The 22,428-nt window shown below is 34.1% G+C and overlaps 1 protein-coding gene across 1 annotated transcript in view; it reads right to left on the bottom strand.

Moving 5' to 3' along the window:
• The window catches only part of KCND2 (potassium voltage-gated channel subfamily D member 2), a 508,032-nt gene extending 485,610 nt beyond the window's left edge, over positions 1-22,422 (bottom strand). The window contains exon 1 of the mRNA XM_036905673.2: positions 20,763-22,422. Within this exon, the coding sequence (XP_036761568.2) occupies positions 20,763-21,877 (1,115 nt within the window). The 5' untranslated portion in view covers positions 21,878-22,422. The remainder of the gene's footprint in view (positions 1-20,762) is intronic.
• Positions 22,423-22,428: the final 6 nt, after the last annotated feature.

Raw genomic sequence — 22,428 nt, 5'->3', positions numbered from 1 at the left:
ATAGTGAGTTCTACTTTTGTAAAAATGAAGGATAAAATAAAGCTACTTATTAACATCAAGTCTTTCTCAGGAGAATCATTTCAAACCAGAAACTAACTTTTAAGAGATTAAATTGAAATAGAGATTCCCTCTCTCCATGGTCCTCAGAAATAAACTTAATGAGATGGAGCATTCGTAATCTTTTTGAAAATTTGTGGGACAAAAATCACAATTAGAAGACTTCCGACACTTCCAATGGAAGAACATAGTGTGTAAAACACAGCTTTCCAGAACTGAAAGAAATGTTAACCTCAAATGCAACATTTACCTTTTTTAATACTGTACACGGATGCAATCCTGACCTGCCAAAAGGAGACTGAATGACTATATATAAATATTGCAGTGCAAGAAAGACATATGCCAACCATTTCTATGTGTAAAAAATAGAATTAAATCTTCAGTACTATATGTTAGGAAATGGCCAAGTTGTTTTACGTAATACTTAAATATTTAGTGTTTACTTAAAAAATTTCCTTGAACCCTTGCTATGGGGCCCCAGACCAACTGCTGTGAATCCTTCCTTGGGGAGTAGTTTATGGCCACTCTAAATGATTGGGGCTGTCCAAACCCAAAACTGAAGCTTGTACAAAGGTGCTTAATAAGGACTCCAGAGTCAGAAAGCCTGAGTCTGTATCCCAGCTTGGACTCTTGAGTTTGCATTACTTCATGTGCAAAATAGTGATTGAAAATTGCATTAATCTAAAAAGTTATTTTAAGACAAAAAACTAGCAAATCCATGTAAAACTTTTGGGACAGTTAGTTGTACATGTAAATATTAAATACATAATATGTAATATTTGTATTATTGCAAAAATAACCTAATATCTCTTTGTTTTTGTCATTCCTTCCATCTGGAATGACCTTTCCACCCTCCATCCCTGTTTCTTTTGATAGCCCCTACTCATCCTTAAATATTTAATTCAAGACTCACTATCAGCAACCCTTCTATGAGACTCGCAGCTAGATTAGGTGACCCTCTCCAGGGTTCCCATCATTACCTAGCATAACTTCATTACTGCATGCCTTACACTATAATGTAGAATTACTTTCTGTGTATGTGTATGTGCATGTATGTGTGCATGTGTGTGTGTGAGACTATCCTACAGTACTTGCCTTCAAGGCAGAAACTATGCCTCATTGATCTTTGCATCCTTAACACTTACCAAGAGCATGCCCAGAGCAGGCATTTAAATATTTGCTGAAAAAAGGAGAGAATAGAATCTTGATATTTTCTAATAGCTACTGAGACAGAACATTATAATATTCTTGCAGCCAAAGCTGTTCTAGACTAATGTTTTATTGAGTTTGCTTCCTTGACGTCAATATAAGTTCTTAGCACTACATATTGAAAACCATTATCTCCAAGCTGAGATAATTTCACTTTATAAATAGAATACTGCATATTTTTAACAAAACCAATATAAAAATCAGCAAAAGAATGTATTCAATGGCTAAAGTAGTAGATAAAATTAAGTTACATACAGGTTCTGACCTCCAGGAATTTATAATACAGGAGTACAAGATAAATAAACATAGATATTTCTCAAATATGTTATCTGTATGTGTACATATTTATGATATATGTAGTGTGTGTGTGTGTATATATATATAGTATATAAATGTGTGTGTGTGTGTGTGTGTATATAAAATAGAAATGTAGGGAAATCCAATGTACAATAACAGGTCAAAGTGTTTACCTAATAAGCATAGATTTCTTGAAAATCTTTACCACATTAATGATTTTTGAAAAATTATTTCATTATAAGAATAGTTTTAATCAAGCCCTAACTGAATTTTCAGTAAGATGAAATCATTCTAAGATGTTTGCTATACTCTGTATCTAGGTTCCCTACAAATTTTAAGTTAGATGAAAATATCTATATAAATATGTATTTTGTCATTATACTTTTAAATTTTATATGGCACTAATTATAATCAGATCTAGTGAATTTATAAATGATAGATAACACAATAAATAAAATTACTTCCAGAAAGAAAAAAATTAAGATTGTCAAAAATATTGCCTGTCCATTTGTCAAGGGTAAGCTGACACCATTTTCTGACTTAATGTATGTCTATTATTGCTGACATGACACACCAATAAGCAAGTCAGACAAGCATCTACAACTAACTTCTCCTGTGCTCAGTACAAACTCTATTCCTAAAGTAGTGACACGATCAACTCTCTCTGCTACAATGAATGTATATTTTGTCCAGTTGTGTATTATTTCAAAGATGCTTCAAACAGAATATATTAGAGAACACCCTAGAGGTTTTTTTTGCCTCTGCAACAAGATAAAATAAACAAGACTCCACAACCTACCCACCTTTTCACTAAACTATTTTAGAATGGCTGTGTTGAGGATTGTGTTTCTTCTTGAGTGACTTCAATTAGGAAACTTGCAAATCACAAACCAACACATGCCTACAATACTCTATTATAAAAGCCTTTGTAAATATACTTGAAGAGCAGGAAATTTAATTTTGTCATTGCTGGTGCTGACACATTATGAACCAAGACTTTCCTACAGCATTTCTATCTCCAGAAAAACAGTTTACATTCTGACTACTAATTATTGGACAAATAAAAAACATTCCTGAGTCAGTGTGTTCTTGTGGATAATGCACATGTTTTGGAGACAGACAGAACGTTAATTCTTTCCAAGTCACATTTTGTTTACCTGTAAAATAGTGGTAAAACCTACATAGTACTACCACATGTGAGAAGAAGTATATGTAAAGCCGAGCTGAGTACAGTGCCTGAGCAAGGGTAATTCCTCATAAAATGAGAGCTTCTGTCATGATGATGATTGACATTTCACCCCTTGGAATGAATTTGAAATAAGAAAGAACCTGAAAGCTGTATGTGTCTGAACCTTTTCCTTTATGCATCCCAGTTGTCTTAATAGGCTCATTATTGATGATCTTGGAGGGAATGAAGGGAAAAATAATAAAAAACCTGGTCAAACAGAACCAGAAGAGCTCAGGGATGCTAGAACAATTCAATTAGGATTTTTAATATACTCTTTCCTTCTCTCCTTCCTCTCCTACTGGATTTTAAATGTCTGTTTGCACTGGAGAGATGCTTTCATGTACAATGATCTGGATAAACCCTTTCATTGATGAGGACTCCTTTATAGCTTTTCCAGATGAACACTGTCTGGTGTGTGTTCTGTTTCATTTTTATAATACAATCAAATAGTGTCATGGAGAAGTTTGAGCCATGTAGCTAGGTAACTATCAAACAGTGCATTTTTATTAGCTCATAGAATGAAATTTACAAGGATTAGAGAAAAATCTGGTTGAATTTATCCTCAAGTAGTAAACAGTATACTGAAAGAGAAGAAATAAAAGGTTTTATGGCATTTCAAGTAAAAATAAAAGACCTGTTATTTTACCACAAGATCAATACAAGTCATTGCATTTAGGCCCTACTCAGAGATACACAGTGTTCGTGTCATGGGAGGTCGTGATTTCAATGTACTCCCTTCCAGTCAGACCAACTTCAGAGGATTTGAAATCAAGACAGTGACAGGGTTCAGAAATCACACAGCGCACAGCAAAGTTTCAGTGACTTAGGGAAGTTCACCTCAGCAGAGAAAAGCCCAAGGAGGACACGATAGCTCCCTTCTGCCCTGGCTCTTCAAATACAGCCCTGGAGAGAACGTGGGAAAAAAAAAATTCTGTTCAATCTCTAAAACCTAATTTAGATAAATGGGTGATAGAGGAAGGTGTACATGTCATGGCGGCTCAATTTTTTTTAATGATAAAAGTTTGAGCTGTGCTGCAAAGAAATGGGCTGCCTTAAACTTCCAATTACACAGACTATTCAGGAACTTCATAAAAGACAATATAGAGAATATATTAGAAAGAGAGACTTTCTATTGGTGGAAGTTTGAACTAGGTGACCTAAAGGACATTTTTAGTTTCAAGTTTCTATGATGCTAAGAATATAAAGAACAACTGCTTGAAAAATCTCACTTAAATGTCTGTATCTATGAATCTGAATTTATATGAGCGTATCATGGAGTATGATGGCTAAAACAAACAAGATGAAATTGAAAAGGATCTGGGTACCATTGCACGAGTGAAAATTAATTAGGACAAAGGGAGAAGTCCTAAAAAAATTGAGATGTAAGATTTAAATATGCTTTTGAAAGACATAATAGCAATATGTCTTTCAAAATATAACTAGAACATTTACAGTAAAGACTCATTTAATACATTTCAATAAAATTATCTCTGAAACAACAATTGCTATTAGAGGACAAACATTACAATATTCTCAATGGTTAATACCACATCATTTATCAATTTATGTTCTGGATTATTAAAAAACTACAAAAGAGGTGATCTTAAATTATTTGGAAAAAAGCAAATACTAATTATGTTTTACCAATAAAAAATTAAGAGAAAAAAACAACAGATATAGAAATTATTTAAAGTTAGTTTACAAGCATCCTAACTATTCTTCTCTATTTACTAGGATCGGCCTAAAAGAAGGAAAGCAGGCACTGATAGGAGAAAAATCTGGCTCAAATAGCTTTGCAATCTCATACCCTCCATGGACTGTAATTTGACTACAAGAATTGATGGTGGAAGTTTGTTCTTTCCAACTCAGGCAAACAATCGCTCATTTCAGAGCATTAAGAAAGTTCCTCACACATTTTATATCACACAAACACAAATACATCTCTAAACTGCATCCAGGCTTTATATAGTGAGCTGGTGAGAAGAGCCAGAATTAAAAAACCCAGTTCTGCAGAGAACTTAGTCTCTCATATCTTTTCTTCATAGTGCCAAGTATGTTGTCTGGCATATAGGAACAGTCAATAAATTAAGTACAGATTCTGTGTTTACTTGCTATGTTTTATGTATGACTGTGCATTTGTTTTTCTGTGTTTATGGGCATTATATTTGTTTTTGTTAAACAACACTGTTCCATTATGTCTGTATGCAATACATAATGTACATCAATTTCACAGATTATTAATAAATAATAATCTTAAGGTGAAAGATAATTACTAGATCAGTATTACAAAAAGGTAATGTGCCATGTGTCACATAATATTTGGGGTGAAGGGCACAAGTATTAAGACCATAAAACAATACTTAAATGTCATCGAATTCAGTCTCTGTTCCATCCTCCTGCTAGGGTTGTTTCTTTAATTTCATAAATATCAGTTGAATTTTTATGTATTCAGAAAGACATTTTAAATGTATTCTTTCATGAATTCCATTTATGAGGGTCAAACATATAAGAAAAGTAAAAATGCATATATGAACACAAATATAGTTTATAAGTTGAAGAGATTATTATTTGTGCTTCAATAATTACTTTCAATCTATTTGAAGCAGAATTTAAGATTCAAAAAGTGACAAGCAATTCCAGAGTTTTGCTCAGTCAACATTCAACAGATATCTGAGTGCCAAATGAATCTACGCACTGTGCCCAGAATATGCCCTGCGTTTTTCTGCTGCAGAGACTTTGTTCATGTGATATAAAGAAGCTCTCCTCTATCCCCACTATGGCTGACATCGCTAATTGGACATGGCACCCAGTAGAAGTTTTCTCACCAGTCACACAGGAAGCATCAAAATTCTAATGGGTTTAGCATACAGGAAAAAAAGAATAATACTATGGGATAATGAATAATGTGCTACTAGACAATATTCTATGTTTAATGGTTCTGCATTAGATTTGGAAATATTGTCTACAAGGCCATTTTTTATACTGATCATTGCTAAAAGCCAAGGGCATAATATTTCCTGATAGCATAAATCTGGATATTATTGTCTGGAGCTCAGAAGAATGGCCCAGGATAGATATGTATAGCTATGAGCCAACAGCATGGAGATGGGAGAAAGAGAACAAAAATGTATGGGATTTCTTTTGAAGGTAAGGAAAATGAATATGGATTTGGAAAATAGTTTTCCAAGGAATCAGTAGTTTTACAGAGGAATCCATCAGCATATCAAAAAAGTGTCAAACTCTAAAGATTTATTTCATATATAATTTTTTTAATGTATATTGAACTGGAGACTTTGAATCTGGGGGAATTTCATTTCTCTATATAGATATTTGTGTGTTAGAGGACATATAGCTGGGAGAAAAGTAGCTAGAAAATATTGTGAGTGGTGTAAGTTCCTAAAATGGGTGGGGCCTTCCTTCACCTCTACAAAGAAAAGGAAAAAAATATCTTTATTCAGCATCTATGACCTACAAGGCAATGTTCTAAGCATTGTTATAAACCTATGTGGGAGATTTCAGCTAAACTCTGAGTTTCTTTGAAGAGAGAACTTTTGTCAGTAAGCATATGAAGCACCTTAAACACAACAAGGCTATAGAAAGGGCATTATAGATCTATGGTTTTTTTTTCTTATTTGGCTGATAGGGATACTACAAATAAACAGAAGTACAAGTACAATGTGTGCTTAGAAACAAATTGTTTGTTTAAATTTAGGTACATATTTTCAATAAAACAGATTCTTCTAAATCAACTGAAATGAAGATGAACAAGAAAGTATATCAAATCAGCCATGCAGTGGACTTTGATTTAAAATTTCTCTTATGCTCAATTATAATGTAAAAATTCACCAGTCATTTGTTTTCTGTCTTTAGGTCCTTTACAGTTGAAATCCCTATGTGATTAAAAATCATACTTTTTGGAAAGTAAATCCTTTCAAATCAACTTTCTGTTTACATAGAAGAAAAAGGGAGAGAGGAGAAAAAAAATATTTACCCAAAGAAAATTCTTGTCTATGAGATTTAGACTCTTCATACATGGTGCTATCTTGCTTCTCATAAACTCTATCTTTCTGAGACTCTGATCTAAGACTCCATGTTCTTTATTTTCATTATGATTAATTGGTCAGTTAACTTTTGCCTCCACTAAGGAATGCTCAATCCACCTGTCCCTGACAGGGTTAGGAAATCGGTAACTTTAAAAGCTCACAATCCTGAATTCCGAAAAGGAAACAGTTGTGTCTTTCTTATGCAAGTTGCTTTGCAGAATACTAGTACTAGTGTTTATCATCCATGAAACTTTATTACTTAGCACAGGATAGGTTAGGGCTTTTCCAATAAAGAATCAGTTTAATACCTATATTCAAAATTTCTATGTTTTTTTCTCTATACAGTCATTAAGTAATATTGAAAGCTAGCACTTTATATAGATCATTGCTTTAAGTGGTTTGTTTTTACCTTGTAAAATTCCAGCTCAAGGCCAATAACCCAGGAGAATAATAGAGACAAGTTTAAATACATTCTTCCAAATCGGCAGTTCTTAAAATTTGTTGTGAAAAATCAAAGTGCAGTTGTGATGGTTCCCCACCTCCAGAGACTATCGAAGTTGTTTAGATAGTACCAAGAATCTGCATTTTTAATAAATGCCCCGGGTGATCCTAATTCTGGTGGTCTTCAATCTACATTAAGGAACATCACTCAGAATTTGCTAATCTCTGCAATATGAATCTTGTAATTATCTGTAAGTTATATATTTTGATTAAATCATTTATATAACCTATGAACATGTCTTAGTGTTCTTAGATTATTTTTATGTGCTTTGCATTACAAAAGTTTATATACTATATGACCAAATCAAAAATAGTTCAAATATGTTGTGAAACTATTGTTGCAGACACTGTTGTTACATGGGTAGATAACCTGCTTATAAAGACCCACATGACAAATTCCGTCCTTCCCCTCCTCCTTTCCTTACTCTCTCTCTTTTCACTCTCACTCTCTCCCCTCTCTCTCTGCTTCTCTTTCTTCCTTTCCTTAAAGCTATACATGCTTTACGCCTACGACACGATGAGTTTGGGGATAAGTATATACCCATGAAACCATCACCACTATCATGGCCATAGCCATAGCTATCACCTCCCAAAGTTTCCTCCTGCTAATTTACTATTTTTTCTAATGCAAGAAGAACATGCACTATATTTAACATCACAGATTTAATAATAACAGCAATCCCTCATATACCACCTTTCATTCTGGCAACTTTACATATTTACGTTTAATTTCCACCAAAGTCCTCTGAGGTAGGTATTGTTCACCTATTCTTACAGATGGAGAAACTCAGGCAAAAAAAGAATTTCACTTGATAAAGCAACTTGACCAACATCACTGAGGTGGTGTTGAAACCCAGGCCTTCTGTAATCTACCGCCTGTATATTTAAGAGCTGTTTGAATGAATCATCAAAGGGTTATTGTAGGAGAAGGGATCTATTTTTAAATAACATCTGGCAAGGTTTTTTTACACAGAAAAATATGAAGACAAAAGGCCCCAGATGTCCCCAGAGAGCCCTCTTTTAACAGACACTCTATAAGCTCATGGAAAAAAAATTAACACAAAAAGGTATAAAATGGAATATAAAATGGTTCTTTCTATTTCCCACATGCCCAGACTTCTTAAAAAAGTATTATCACCAACAGTTAATTGTGTGTCCTCCCAGAAAAATAGAAGAGAGGGTATGTGTATATCAATGTATTGAGTAATATTTAAGACAATTATGTATATCAACGTATGTGTGCATACTTACATAACCATACATTTTGTATAGATATATTATGAGTTTGTGTCTCACACATATTTGACTATACATTCACACATATTTTAGTAATATTTAAGACAATAGGTATAGATCCCGAAAGTGGGCACTGAATAATGTGAGAAACCAGGAGACAGAAGCAAAAGGAATGTGTAAAGCCTATAAAGTGATTTCTTTACTCAAAGTTTGGCTTAAAGTATATACTTCAGAATATATTGCCAAAATTTGCTACTTGACTGAAAAAAACATGTCTTCTTCTAATTGTTTTTGAAAAAATAAACTTTACTTTTCACTTAGGTGATTACAAAGATATCTGGACTCATTATAGGAAAAATAAGAAAATTTTTTGTGAAATCACTGGCACTCTACTTATCAATACTCTACAACCACGCCAATCCAAATTTAAAAAGTGCCTTATTTCCATAAGGAAGAGTTTATAGCTATTTTCTGTATTATATTATTTTTCTTTTTATTACAATATTTCCTGTTTCCTTTTGACATTTTGTATCAAATTCATATAATTTTTGAAGTCAAAAGTACAAATGCTCCATTTTTTAAAAAGACAACAGATCAACATATATATACTATAAGTTAATTATGCTTTTCAAGACAATTGCTTCTTATTGCAAACATTTAAAAAAATTGCAAGGGTATCTCTGAAGGATTGGAAATAATACTCATTTTTATTTCCATAATTAATAATTTCCTGAAGTGGAAGTAATTTTCTCTTGACATTTATTCATGTCTTATTTCACAGTAATGTATCCCCTTCTGAATGCCTAGGAAATGCCTTGAAATTAGTATAATTTTTTATGCTGTTTATATGATAAACCAGTCAATGTGAATGGAGAGGATGTGAATATTTTCTTGGTTGTACATCTTTGCAAAAAGTTATATGTAACATTTTATAAAATAGTATCAGAAAACCAATTGAATATCAACTTCAATCCTCATTCCTAATTTCACTAGGATCAGTAAACCAAAGCCTTGTGCAATATCTTGAGGTCTGATGTTTTCGTATTATTGGCTTGAGTTCAAACATATAGTTGAGGTTAATATTTCACACATGAAAATATAAACATGATGTTTAACAGAGTAAATTTTTCAGGTTGAAAAATAAAAGAAAACCTGACTACAAGTCATGGAGTTGAATAAAATGCATGTTATGGATATTACAATTATGTTAATTTCTCATTTAAAAAAGATCAAGGTAAAGCAATACCAGTGGGAAAACATTCTTAATTTTTTTCATAGTAACCTACATCTAAACATATGCAATTCCTCTTCCCATTGCATCCCACTGTCTCATAGAAATCATCTTTTTTGAACTGTGATTTATTTATTTGTGGCTAATGGTAGAGTCAATTAATGTAGCAAATTATGAAAAATTTGGCTTTCTCTCCAGAAGTTGAACATTTATACTTACGACCCACCAATTTTACTCCATGTTATGTAAAACAGGAAAGACACTTGCACACGTCAATAATTTACATATTAATTAATACTCTCCAAAAAAAGCTAGAATGAACATGAGTGCCATCATCAAGAGCATGGTTAAGTAATAATGGAATGAGAGATTATATAGTAACCCAAAAATGAATGATAATGCATGGCAACAATATGGATGAAAGTTGCTGACATAGTATTATATGTAAGAGCCTGAGAAATTGCATGCAACATGATATCCTTTTATAAAATTAACAAAATCTCACAATTAAAAATACAGTTTTAAGAATGATAAATACAGGATAGAGGATAATGGCTATCTCCAGCAGGAAAGATAGTGGACTCAATGGGAAGAAGAGGTAGGTAAAATGTAGGTTAATATCAATGATACAGCTTTAGTTTGGGGGCAAATTCACCTGTTTATATTGCATATTAAAATTAAATAAATAAAATGATAAAGAGGGTTACGAATGGGTGAATGACAGAAGTGTGTCATTGAAAAAGGATAATAAGTTAAATTCTGTGCACCTGGAGTAAAACAAAAGCAGTTTATCTTGGTTTAGCTCTTAAAGCTCTTAGTATCAAAGGCTTGGCTCCTTTAAATACATTCTACTGAAATGTAAGATCCTTCCTTGTAATTTATAAAGTTAGCTTCATCTTGAAGATTTATCCTAAAGTGTTAGAAGTATCTGCTTACTTCCTAATTTTCCAGAATATTAACTTGTAAAAAAATTGAAGAGAATTATAGGAGTTGTTTTTCTCAGTAATTTCAGGGATTAAAATGGCATTTTATGTTTTTCAAAGTAGAAGTACACTGTTTAAATAAGTTTGAGAATACCACCTCAAAATATATTCCTTGTTACAATGTTTAACTGAAGAATATTTTAAAATATCCTTTCATTTGAATCTTAACATATCTTTACATCTGATAAAGAAAACATACCATGGTATTTTTTGGAGCAAATTATGAATGTATCTGATAGTCCAAAATTTTGAATTTCTGTTCCTTGGACCAAAACAAGTCAAACTAATCTGATGATGATTCTACAGCCTGCTTTCAACACTGTTGATATTAAATCAGCAAATCATAATTTAGATAGTTGTCTAAATCCAGAGCTGAAACTTCAATTTCATAATGAATTTTCTTTAGTTTCAACAAGATATAACAAGTAACAGATGACCAAAGGAAAAATAACTAATTGAGACTTACTACATGAATTTGTTTATCTACAGTACTAGTTTATTTACATTACTAATTTTTTATATTACTATTACTATAATTATATGCTATATCATATAATGGTGAACTATGAATCAACAATCTAGCTATATACATAAATATATATAATATGAAGATATTATCAGAATTTTAATTATATTATGAGGCTACTCCATAACTCCACAATCATCTATAGGCCTTTTTAGGTCTGCATGTATACTACTTGGTTTTGTTGCTCTGTTTTGTTTATTATATTTTAGTTAATGATGGGAATTGGTATACATTAGAGACAGAAATCCAGAGAAAAGAATTCTAGTGAATTGTGTTCTAAAGAGTATTAGACTTCAAAGGAAATGAAGCTTATATTCTTCTACTAACTAGTTCTGTGATTTTGTTTCCTAGTTTCTTCAAGTGTAAACTTAGAAGTTTTTACAAGATGATTTTGAGAGATCCCTGCATATCAAAATTCCATGACATTAACCTTAAGACTGAAGCAGAAAATCAGACATTAGGGACAGTCCATATGGCACATACTTTTCTGACCCAATAAAATGTCTAGCGTAGTGGGTTAATGTAGTGTAGTATAGTTATTGGGTTGATTTAATTTAATAATACAAATATATGTTTTTTTCCATTAAAAACACATTTGATAACAGGAAACATTTTCACAAGTTCCAAAATGTTATCTAAAACAATATATATAAGGATGTCTTCCAAAGTGTATTAAAATGGTACAGAGTTAGATAGCTTCAATTTCTGTAGCAAGATGGAAGGAAACGGGGTCCCTACTTAAAATAAACAAAGGCTAGTAATTGTAAGAGTATAATTGTCATTAGCAACTTCATCCCATGCAAAGGATAGGAAATACCTGGACTTTCCCTTTGTGACGGCCTTCATGAATTCTGGCCTGTACCATCAGAAATCAAGCCTCTGGATAGATCTACTGGGTAGATGCAGAATTATCTGGCGGGCAATTGTTTTAATGGAAAAAATGCCAAAGTGAGATGCCACCCTGATTTCCCTTAGATTCAGGAACTATTTTCACAAGTTGCTAATCTGAGAAGAACACATAATTTTTTTGTATTTTTTATGCTTTTAATCCAATTCTTGTTTTTATAAACTCATATTCTTTCCAGTTATCCATTCATGATTATGTGTTACTTTTCCAGCATGGTGATTCTTAACAAAGCACTGCCTCTGTAACTTTTCACGATACATCTGCTACACACATGGCCCCAATTTAATTTGGGTTTAAAAATACCTATTCTCTGGCAATTTTCAAGACATGTAAGCCATTTTTTCTTTCAAACTCACAAAAATAACAAGGCACCTGAAGTTGAATATATGTACCTACTGCAAAGTGAGAGAAAAAGGAATGAAAAAAATCTTTAATTAGAATCCAAAGCATATGTTATATTTTTGAACACTCACAATGGAATTGACAACTGAAAGTCGGCAAATCTGTATTCAAAATAAACAATAATCCCTAGTCATTTCCCAGACAGCTCCATATCTATTGAGAACCACTTTTGTCTTTTCAGCTAAAATATGGAATTCATTTTTTCATTTGAACTAGTTTCATTTTGTCAGGAATAATTTAACCAAGTAGTCTTACAAAATACTCCATTTTTTTCTGGAATAGCTCATGAATAATTGGGCATAAATTTTAAATAAAGGTAAATATAATGAATCTAATAAAGAATGGAGATTTATATATGGGAACAAATTAATGTTAAAATGGCCATTTAAAAATTTTTAATGTTTCAAAGCTTATGCTCATTTTAATCCAGTAATCACATCCTATCCTTAACATGCTCATATGCTTACAAGGGTCTTATAATGTCTTTTTGATAACATTTGCTGCTAAGTCCCTCCATCCCTTTGCTTCAATTGTAGTTTTAGGTGGAATAAACCAAGCCTCCTCCCACCCTGATTTATTTGTATATCTTTTCTCTGCTCCTCTAAAGTTCATCATCTAGATATTCACAGGAGTCATTGAAAATTCTTTTAGTTAGCAATCAGTTCAAATATTCCCCATGAAAAGGCCTTGCCTGTCCCCTATCCAAAATAATGCACTTTTTACCCTCATTCATTCTGTCTGTAGCACCCACCATTACGTGGAACTATATTATATATGTATGTGCTTACTTTCTGCCTCTCCCACTGGCATCCATGGTTTTCAAGATCAGAAAGTTGACAGTTATGTTTACTGCTGTAGTCGATGACAAGTAGTAAATCATCAACTACTGAATTGAATTGAACTCTGATTTACATTTTGATTTCCTGAGAGTATATGCTACTGATAAAACTTTGGGTTTCCAAAAACACTATTACTGTTATTCTTAAAAATGAAGAAAATGAAGCAGATGGAAGAATCAGGTCCACCCAAAAGCAAAAACACAAGATCTTTACTTTTAGAACAAAACCTTCCCATTCTAATTGACATTATTCCAACGTCATCCTACTCTTTCAATGTATTTTTTTCTCATTATTAATTTCTGATAATCACTCCCTATTCTTCCCACTCTTTTTTATGATTTGGATCTTCTTTACATAAGAAACTTGTCAAAAAAGTAAAAGGCATTGCACCATGCCAAGATAAGTATCTACATGTATATGTACATCTTATATATCTCCTTTTTAATCACTTAGAATGGAAACTTCTTCCTGACAGAGATTACATTTATCTTATATATCATTTACAGGTAATAGCTCACTATTTTTAAATAATGCCATTTTATGCATAAATGAATGCACCTAGATGAATAAAAATAAGTGCCAGCTAGTGTTTAGTGGGTAAGAGATAGAACATTTTCCAGTGACAGAGTGTCATCAACTATCTTGGGGTGCTTATATTTAGAAGGGAACTGAGCTTGAAAGAGAAGGCATTACATTTCTGTGCTGATTCATATACATTATAAGATATCTCTGTATGCTTCTCAGAGGCATCTGCTGTTTACTCAGCCCTTACCAGAAAGCAAACTGATTAAGGAAATAGCCATCAGTAGCCATTAATTCTAACTTTTGCAGACAAATTAGTTACAGATCAAAGAGTGGAGAAGTCTCAGAACCCTTCCTAGTTCAAAAGGAAAAATAACAAGGGTAGACTGTAGTACATTCAAAGACAAAATGTTCAAATAACAAATTTCAATTTTCTTACACTGAATAAAGCAAAAGTTTAGGTTAGTAGATGATTGCTAATGTTGTGATGGCTCTGTTCCATGGCTAAGGAGCTCATGATGGTGATATCTCCAGGTGACCATCTCACACCATGATCAGAACACATTAAAATAGAATTTCTACATTTGAGCACTTGAACTAGTAGGTAATAGGTCTCCAAAAGGTTAGACCCAAACCTCAAAAGCCTTTCAATTCTAGTTAAGAAGCAGGAAGTAACACCAAAAATTAAATAGAAAGTAGCACTTATTAATGTCGATTGTTATTCCTTCTATAGAGATACAGGGTTGGAAGGTTGAGAGGCAGAAGGTCAAAGCAGAGGCTGGCTCTCAAAGGAGAAAACTGAAGGGCAGAAATTCCACTGGATCTTCCAAAGCAAGGGGCAGTATAAACAGGCACAGAAATGTGGAGACGGCATTTCACCCCAGGTTCCTTTTCAGTCCAACTGAACCCCACACTGCCAAATCCAGTTGCTGAAGCCAGTTATTCAGAAAACAAGACATATGGAGAGTGGGGGGAAAAGCAGAGTGGAATCATTATTACAGCTCTGAAGGAAAAAACTTCCTTTTCAGTCAATGTTCTTTTTACTATTCCTATTCTTTCAATGAAAGACCAGTTAAAATAGTTTTAACAACCCAGAGGCCAACTTTTTTTTCAGATAATTCAGGCAAAATAATTGATTTACTTTCCTTTCCATGAGGCCAGGCAAAATGCTCGCAATGATGTGGTTTGCTCCCAAATTCACTGAGTAAGTTCACTGAATAAGGACACGTGGTTGTGGTCTATCAGCTGGGCACCATCATGACAAACCCCATTACTGTGTGAATGAACACAGAGCTAGCAGTGATCCTGAGGCATGCGATGTGAGTCACAGAGAGAACTAGGAGAGATATTCATTACATTAATGGAATAAAGGGTAAATTTATTCCTTTTATTATCCCCATGGCATCAGCAGCAATAATCAAATAGTGATTATTGCACCTTCAGAAATGTCTTAAGGCCTCCAGAATAAAAAAATTTCAGAAAATAGTGCTGCAATTTCACTGTGTAAACTATAAGACACACACACACACACACACACACACGCACACAAATATCTTGCATGTGCAAAAAGATGGATTTTAAGTTAATAACAGCTAAGTTTCCTTCCACAAGGAATTCTGAAATTAGGGAACAAGAAATTTGAACTTCATTAACTCATTTTCAAAGATGAGTAAAATTGAGAGGAAAATGTACACAAATACAAAATGTATGATAAAGTGACTATACAAATAAAGTGAATGTAAGACAAAGTCAACCGTAGTCTAAAGGGAAGTTCTGAAAAGAAAACAGCCCTAACAGGCCCACTGAGAATTAGAAAATGGTCCCTTCCCCAAGATACTGTGCTGAGAGAACACACACTCTCTCTTCCCGACATACCTCTGTCTGGCAACCAGGTAAACACTTGTAAAATAAAATAAAATGCTAAGTAAATAGACATTTAAAAAAATACATATGTCATGTCAAATATTGTCTCTAATTCAAATGAGAACTAAAATAAAATGAAGACCTTAAGATTTAGTTACCTGTAATGCTAAAAGAGGAATACATATCACGTTTTTCTACATTTCTTTACAAGTTCATTTTCTACTTCCACCAATTAACATGCTCTATAAAGAACTTTGTAAAAATATATTGCAGTATGTCAAAATAAAAATGAGTACAGCTCAAAGCATGGCTCTTCATTAGAAAGATTAATATTTGTACTTCCCACTTTGTAAAGATGTACTGGATTAACACCTTAGTGATATTTATGTACAGATACAACAGAAAATAATTCCATCCATTTTCAGTAATAGCTGGGGAATCCTAAACTCTCTACATAAATGATTCTTCAAGATATACTCCCAACATTTCCCAAAGCTATGCAGTCAGAATAGCTATGATGGCAGGAAGATATTTAAAAGTTCATTCTTCTTTTGAAAAATGTATTTTATATATATATATATATATACACACACACACATATATATATATAAGGAAATAAAGATATATTATGAAAACCATATATAGGTTACAGATTAATATTGCATGCATGTTTTATAACATATATAACATACTTAATGTATTCATGTTGTATATGATATATAACATACTTGTATGACATACTGTGTGTGTATGTGTATACATTTCTTCTCTAATTACGCCACTCTAAAAAAAGAGGAATTTCCCTAATAAATTAGGAAAAATGAAAGAAAAACTATTTTGATTTTTGTTTCTTAAAATAGTAACTTACAAAACCTATTAAAATTGAAATATTATAGAACTAAGTTTGAGATTCTTTGCAAACACACAACTATACTAAGTTTTCTGGGAGCATGGATGTAATTTCTACCATATTTGTTGATTTGTTTCTGATGAGTGGTCCCTACAAATGAATTTTGATGTTCCTAGATTTGTTCAAAATTCAGAATATGATTTATGTAGCTAAAGTCATAAAGTTTCATTTTAAATATGAACTTTACAGAAATGTCAAGTAGCAGATTTCTTTTTCATTCTGAAAACTTTGATGAGAACAATTTTGTTTTAAAATTAAAGAAGTGGTATAGATGACAAGAAAGACAAACCTCAAGTTCTTAAGTTTTATGTCATAAGTAATATGATCTCTATTTTTAAAAAAGGGTCTAAATGGTTAGCATCATGACCAAGAATGCAGATAACCGCCTACCATAACAGTTCCTCCAATTATTTAATGGGTCACCTGCTACCACTTCCAATTCAGAAGTCATGAATCTGATGTACAATGGTAAAGGGAAGCTGGACCTTGTTAAATATATTTTTACAAAATCATTTTTAATTGTTGGTAAATATTTGAAAATTTCCTACATTGGGCAACATTTGAGTATACCACCTGAATATAAAATAACAACTGGAAGCTCTCTCCCAAAGGTCAAAAGAGGAGTCTAAAGGTTTTTATTTTCCCAAGGCAGTTTCAAGCAGTAAATGGAGTTTACAGAAGGGAGAGGAGGTTGGGTGGGGAGTAAAAGGGCACTCAAGGCCCACCCAGAGCAGGTCAATACACATGCGCAGAAAGAAAGGATGGAATGGAAGAACTGACATGTATGGTCATTCAATCTAAAGCTGTTTCAAAAAATGACATTCTTCCTTTCACTGATGTTTTTCAACATTGTGCTTTTGATGTTTCCTACTTTAATTAACAGGAAATGGGTAGGCTTCAAATTATATTTTAGAGTACTTGTTTTACAGGCAAATTAAATAATTACTTATATAACAAGCATGGCAATGTTATTGTGTAATGACATATTTGATATTTCAGGGAGTACAAAAATGATTAGATGAATACACAATAGTTCTAAGATGGACCCACTCATTTCTCCAGACCAAAAAAACAACTGAATATTGCCTAAAATGACCTGAGAGGTAGCAAGTAATTCTGCCAGCCTTGAAATACAAAGCTCTTTGTTATTTCTTCTTGTGCAGATATTGTTTGTATGAGCTGGAACTATTGTTAACCACTGTTGAGGATGACATTTTCCCTTCTAATTGATGAACACTAGCTCCATTAAAAATAATAGCCATGTAAAAAAGAGCTCAAAAATTGTAGTGGGAATCTTGGTCATCTATTGACACAGCTTGATATTAGCTCCAACTACCACGTATTTTCCAGAAAGTTTATACTTTATACTTCAGCTTATAAGCATAAAACTACAGAGTAAAGAATAATTTCAGGCAATGTCTTTTGTTGGATGTTTTCTGTTCTTAAATAAAGCTGTTGAGTCACAATACAACCAAAGACACCAAAAAGGCAGGATTTAAAAAAAAAATCAATTTCTCTAGGAAAGTAACACATCATAAATATATTTTGTTGAGAAACTGAAGATATTTTTCTAAGAAACTTTTCTATATTACAAAGCAGATGCTTTGTTAAATGTTCATACACATTTTCCAATAAATGGATTGTATTTTGATTGCATCAACATTTCTACATCTTAGAAGTATGATTACTATGTTCCATCAGGATCATTAATTAGCTTAATTTCCCGAAAATTAAAATTTTCAACTTCAGTGAAACTTGTCTTAAAAATAACTCTTACTCTGTTTTCAAATTCAGAGAAAGTGAGTATATTTAATTGTTCTAATCCTGTAACATACAGAACACATGAGCTAAGTCCAGTTCAAAAATTTTACTCAGGTGTTATGATTCAATTTCTTAAGTCATGTCAAAAAGTAGATGCTTATAAGCATTTTATTTATATAATAAAAAAGACATTAATGGTTAACATATCCTCATTTTTTTCCTGAAAACAAATATAAATTTCAAATTAAAATAAAAATTTGAAAGTCATTTCAGGAGACACATTTTAAAATAATACTAACTTCACCTTTTAGAAAAGAACTTCTAGCCAAATGAAATTAGCACCTCATCATTATAATAATACCTTTATTCAGTCATAGAGACAGTATATAGTATTAAAATGACTCACTGACACTTGATGAAAAACACTGCCATAGACACCAAATTTTTAAAAATATATTTCCTTTTAATATTGTTCCCTTTATTTCCTCTTACCACAGTTCTCTTTTTATTCATATTTATTTCTGCTTTGAGGTCCTAATGGTGATACACATCTATCAGATTGTCCTTAATAGAGATTTCAAATGACAAAAAGGCAACAAGACCATAAAAACATATGTATAAAACCCTCTTTGATAAGAAATACACACCTACACTGCTAAGGCATTCTGCACCTTCTTTAAAATTTGTCACAAAATCACCACAGGAAATAAAAGCAGTAGGATATGGATCTTCACCAATTCATTTTTGAAAATGCTCTAGTAGGTCTTCAAAAATTATATGAGACTGAATCAAAATCTTAAGTTCCTGTATTTTCCTATAGCATGATTTCTTAATTAACTTAGCCAAAACAATTCTTCACATTTAAAATATTCCATTAGTTGGCCATATGATAGCATGAGAAATTCTATTCAACACAATATGTCTAGTAAAATTAAGTTGACTTTAACCACACTGTCACTTAAAGGCGGCAATTAAATTAGCCGGAAACACAAAACTGAAAAGTAGCCTTGGGAATAACTTTTCTTACAACCATCACCAAAACCTTACTGCACTGATCAGCTGTTCAAGAAAAGCATCTTAAAGCTGAAGAAAGGGCACTATCACTACTTGGCTGACCAAAGAACTCATAAAAGTAAAAGGCTCTAACCATTTTATTTTAGTAGATTCTCTAATATGTACATTCTGCTACTTTTCTGCAGTTTAACGTTAATAATCATTTCACACTTTTTCTTTTTTTATACCATCTAAAAAAAATCTTAATTCTAGCTTAAAATTTATTTAAAAAAAAACATTAATTCAGAGTATGCCCCTTTGGTTGTAAAACACCGTTATCCCAAATACAAGAATGCACAGAAGACTTCTAGAAGGAAATTAAAATGCACAAAATTCTATAATGCAACCACCTCTTGGTGACCATCAATCTCACTAGATATTGTTGTAACCTTTCACGCATATTTAATGTTCATGGGCCTATTGCCTGACGGGATTTGTAGTTTCTCAAAAATGTGTACATAACAGTCATTTTCTTCTTTTTGTGAAACTATGAATCTAGAGTCTTAAATATCCTGCAAATATCATTCCACTGCATTCTGGATGATTGATCAGATTCAGCCCTGATATTCTAACACTGCATAACCTTATCAGCCATTATGAGAATGCATATATATGGATATGAATATGCACATATGAATTATTTTATCAAAGGATAAAAATCCTTTTATATTGATATCTATAATCTATGTTTTATGATGTTGTAAAATAAGAATGATGACTCTTAGAAGGAAAACATATGCCAAAAGTATCTATACATATGAAAATAACATTTCAAATACATATGGAAACTTCATTTGAATACACTGAAACACTTGCTGGGCATTTCAATTGATATTGTGTATATTCATACATTTATTTGGGTACAAATTTTGTTTTCATTATCATATTTTTATGTATTCATACATACAATTTTGATGACCTTTTCCTACATGCAGAAATTTTCAGCTTTGTTTATAACTTTCAGGCATCAATACTCAGCATCTGCCAGCAACACAACTCCCTACGTACTTCAGTTTCTCTACCATACCCATTTAATAGATCAAAAGATTCTTCAAAACCATTTAGATAATGCCTTCCTAAATCCATCTGGAAAGAGAAAATACATTTCCTTTGAATTACTACATAACCCTAATGGGTCCACTATCCCCTCATATAGGATCCAACCTCTATCCCATTTCCCTTGATGGCACCTACCCTAGTGTTGTCATGGTGACGATGGTATACCAGAAGGCTGCGGGAATGCTGGTGAACTTGCTGGCAGAAGACCCCTTCTCCGCATAGAACATAACTGTAGCGAAAATGATGATAGCCATGGTGAGCGAGAAGAGCAAGAAGCCCAACTCTGAGGCACAACTCTTCAGTGTGTACCCCAGGATGCGCAGGCCTTGAGAGTGGCGGGAAAACTTAAAGATCCGGAAGACCCGGAACACGCGGAGGGTGACAAACGCTCCGCTGACGTCCTCGTTGTCCGTCATCACTAGCCCAATGTAATAAGGTAGGATGGCCACCACGTCGATGATACTCATGACACTACGTACAAAACGGTAACGACTGGGGGCTGCAGCCAGGCGAAGCAGGTACTCAACTGTGAAGATCATGACGCAGGCTGTGTCCAAGCAAAAGAAGGCCACTGCATAGCGCTCCCCACAGGGCAGCTCTTTAATGTGACCTGGGCTAGACCCGCAGGGCACTGTTTCTACCACGTTAGCGATGACGGAGACGGCGATGAAGAACCCGGTAACATAGTAGAACACCAGGGCCATCGTGCTGGTATGGGGGTTCTCAAATGCCCGCCAGACCCTCTGCCGCGCGGTCATGGTGGGCAGCGCGCTCTCCCCGGTGTTGTCAGTGTCGGCGTCGTCCTGCAGGCGCTCCGCGTTCTCTCGCCGGCGGTCCTTGTACTCCTCGTAACAGCAGTCTCCAATAATTTCAGGGATGAGGCCAAAGAAAGCCAGTTCTTCGTCATAAGCAGAGATGCACTCGTGGCGAGGATAGTGGAGCTTCCCAGTGCGGTAGAAATTCAGGATGTGGCGGAAGATGTCTGGGTCACGGTCAAAAAAATACTGCTGAGTTTCTGGATGGTAGAAGAAGTCCCTCTCAGAACTGCCCAGCAGAGTGTCCGGATAACGTTCCAGGGTGTCCTGCCACGTCTGGAAACGGGTGCCACTCACATTGAGCACAATTAGAGCATCTTGAGTCCTTTTCCTCTCCTGCCTTGGGGGTGCTGGCATGGGCCCGGAGGCCACAGGCATCCACCCAATGGCTGCTGCCCTTGCAAAGGGCAGCCACGCTGCTACCCCCGCCGCCATGGTTCCTGGAAGTGTAGGCGAGAAGGGCAGTCAGGCCTCTACAGTGAGTCAAAGTAGCCACAATCACCCACTACCTCTCTTCAAAAGAAAAACTACTGAGAAAGGTGGTCCGGGGGTACTGCTGTTAGTCCCAGGTAGCGCTCCTGGTGAAGTCACCGTTCTCAGTAGGGCAAGTGACCCTCAAACACAGGTATCTGAAGTAACAGAGGGGGAAGCAAAACAAAACAAGTCCTAACAATCACGCCCAACAGAGTCTAACCAAACCTGTCCCAGCTGTCGGCCCAGGTCTCCACTGGTACCAATAAGTCACAGGTGACTTTAGATGCAGCGATTTCTTCAAACAGGTGTCTTTGATTTCTCCCCCGGCACAGTCTGGATAATGTGGGGTCAGTATGCGTCGTTCGCAGAGAGAAAACGAAGGACAGTCACTCAGTGGTATTCTTCTGATGAATCAGGGAACCCTTCCGCTCTCCCTCTTAGCTCTTCCAAACCTTCCCTTTCCGAGTGGCCCTTCCCGCCAAACGAGTCTCAGAACGGCGACCTGTTGTTTT

The sequence above is a fragment of the Manis pentadactyla genome, chromosome 7 (genome assembly GCF_030020395.1).
Source record: "Manis pentadactyla isolate mManPen7 chromosome 7, mManPen7.hap1, whole genome shotgun sequence".
Taxonomy (NCBI): domain Eukaryota; kingdom Metazoa; phylum Chordata; class Mammalia; order Pholidota; family Manidae; genus Manis; species Manis pentadactyla.
This window is presented reverse-complemented; position numbering and strand designations above follow the sequence as displayed.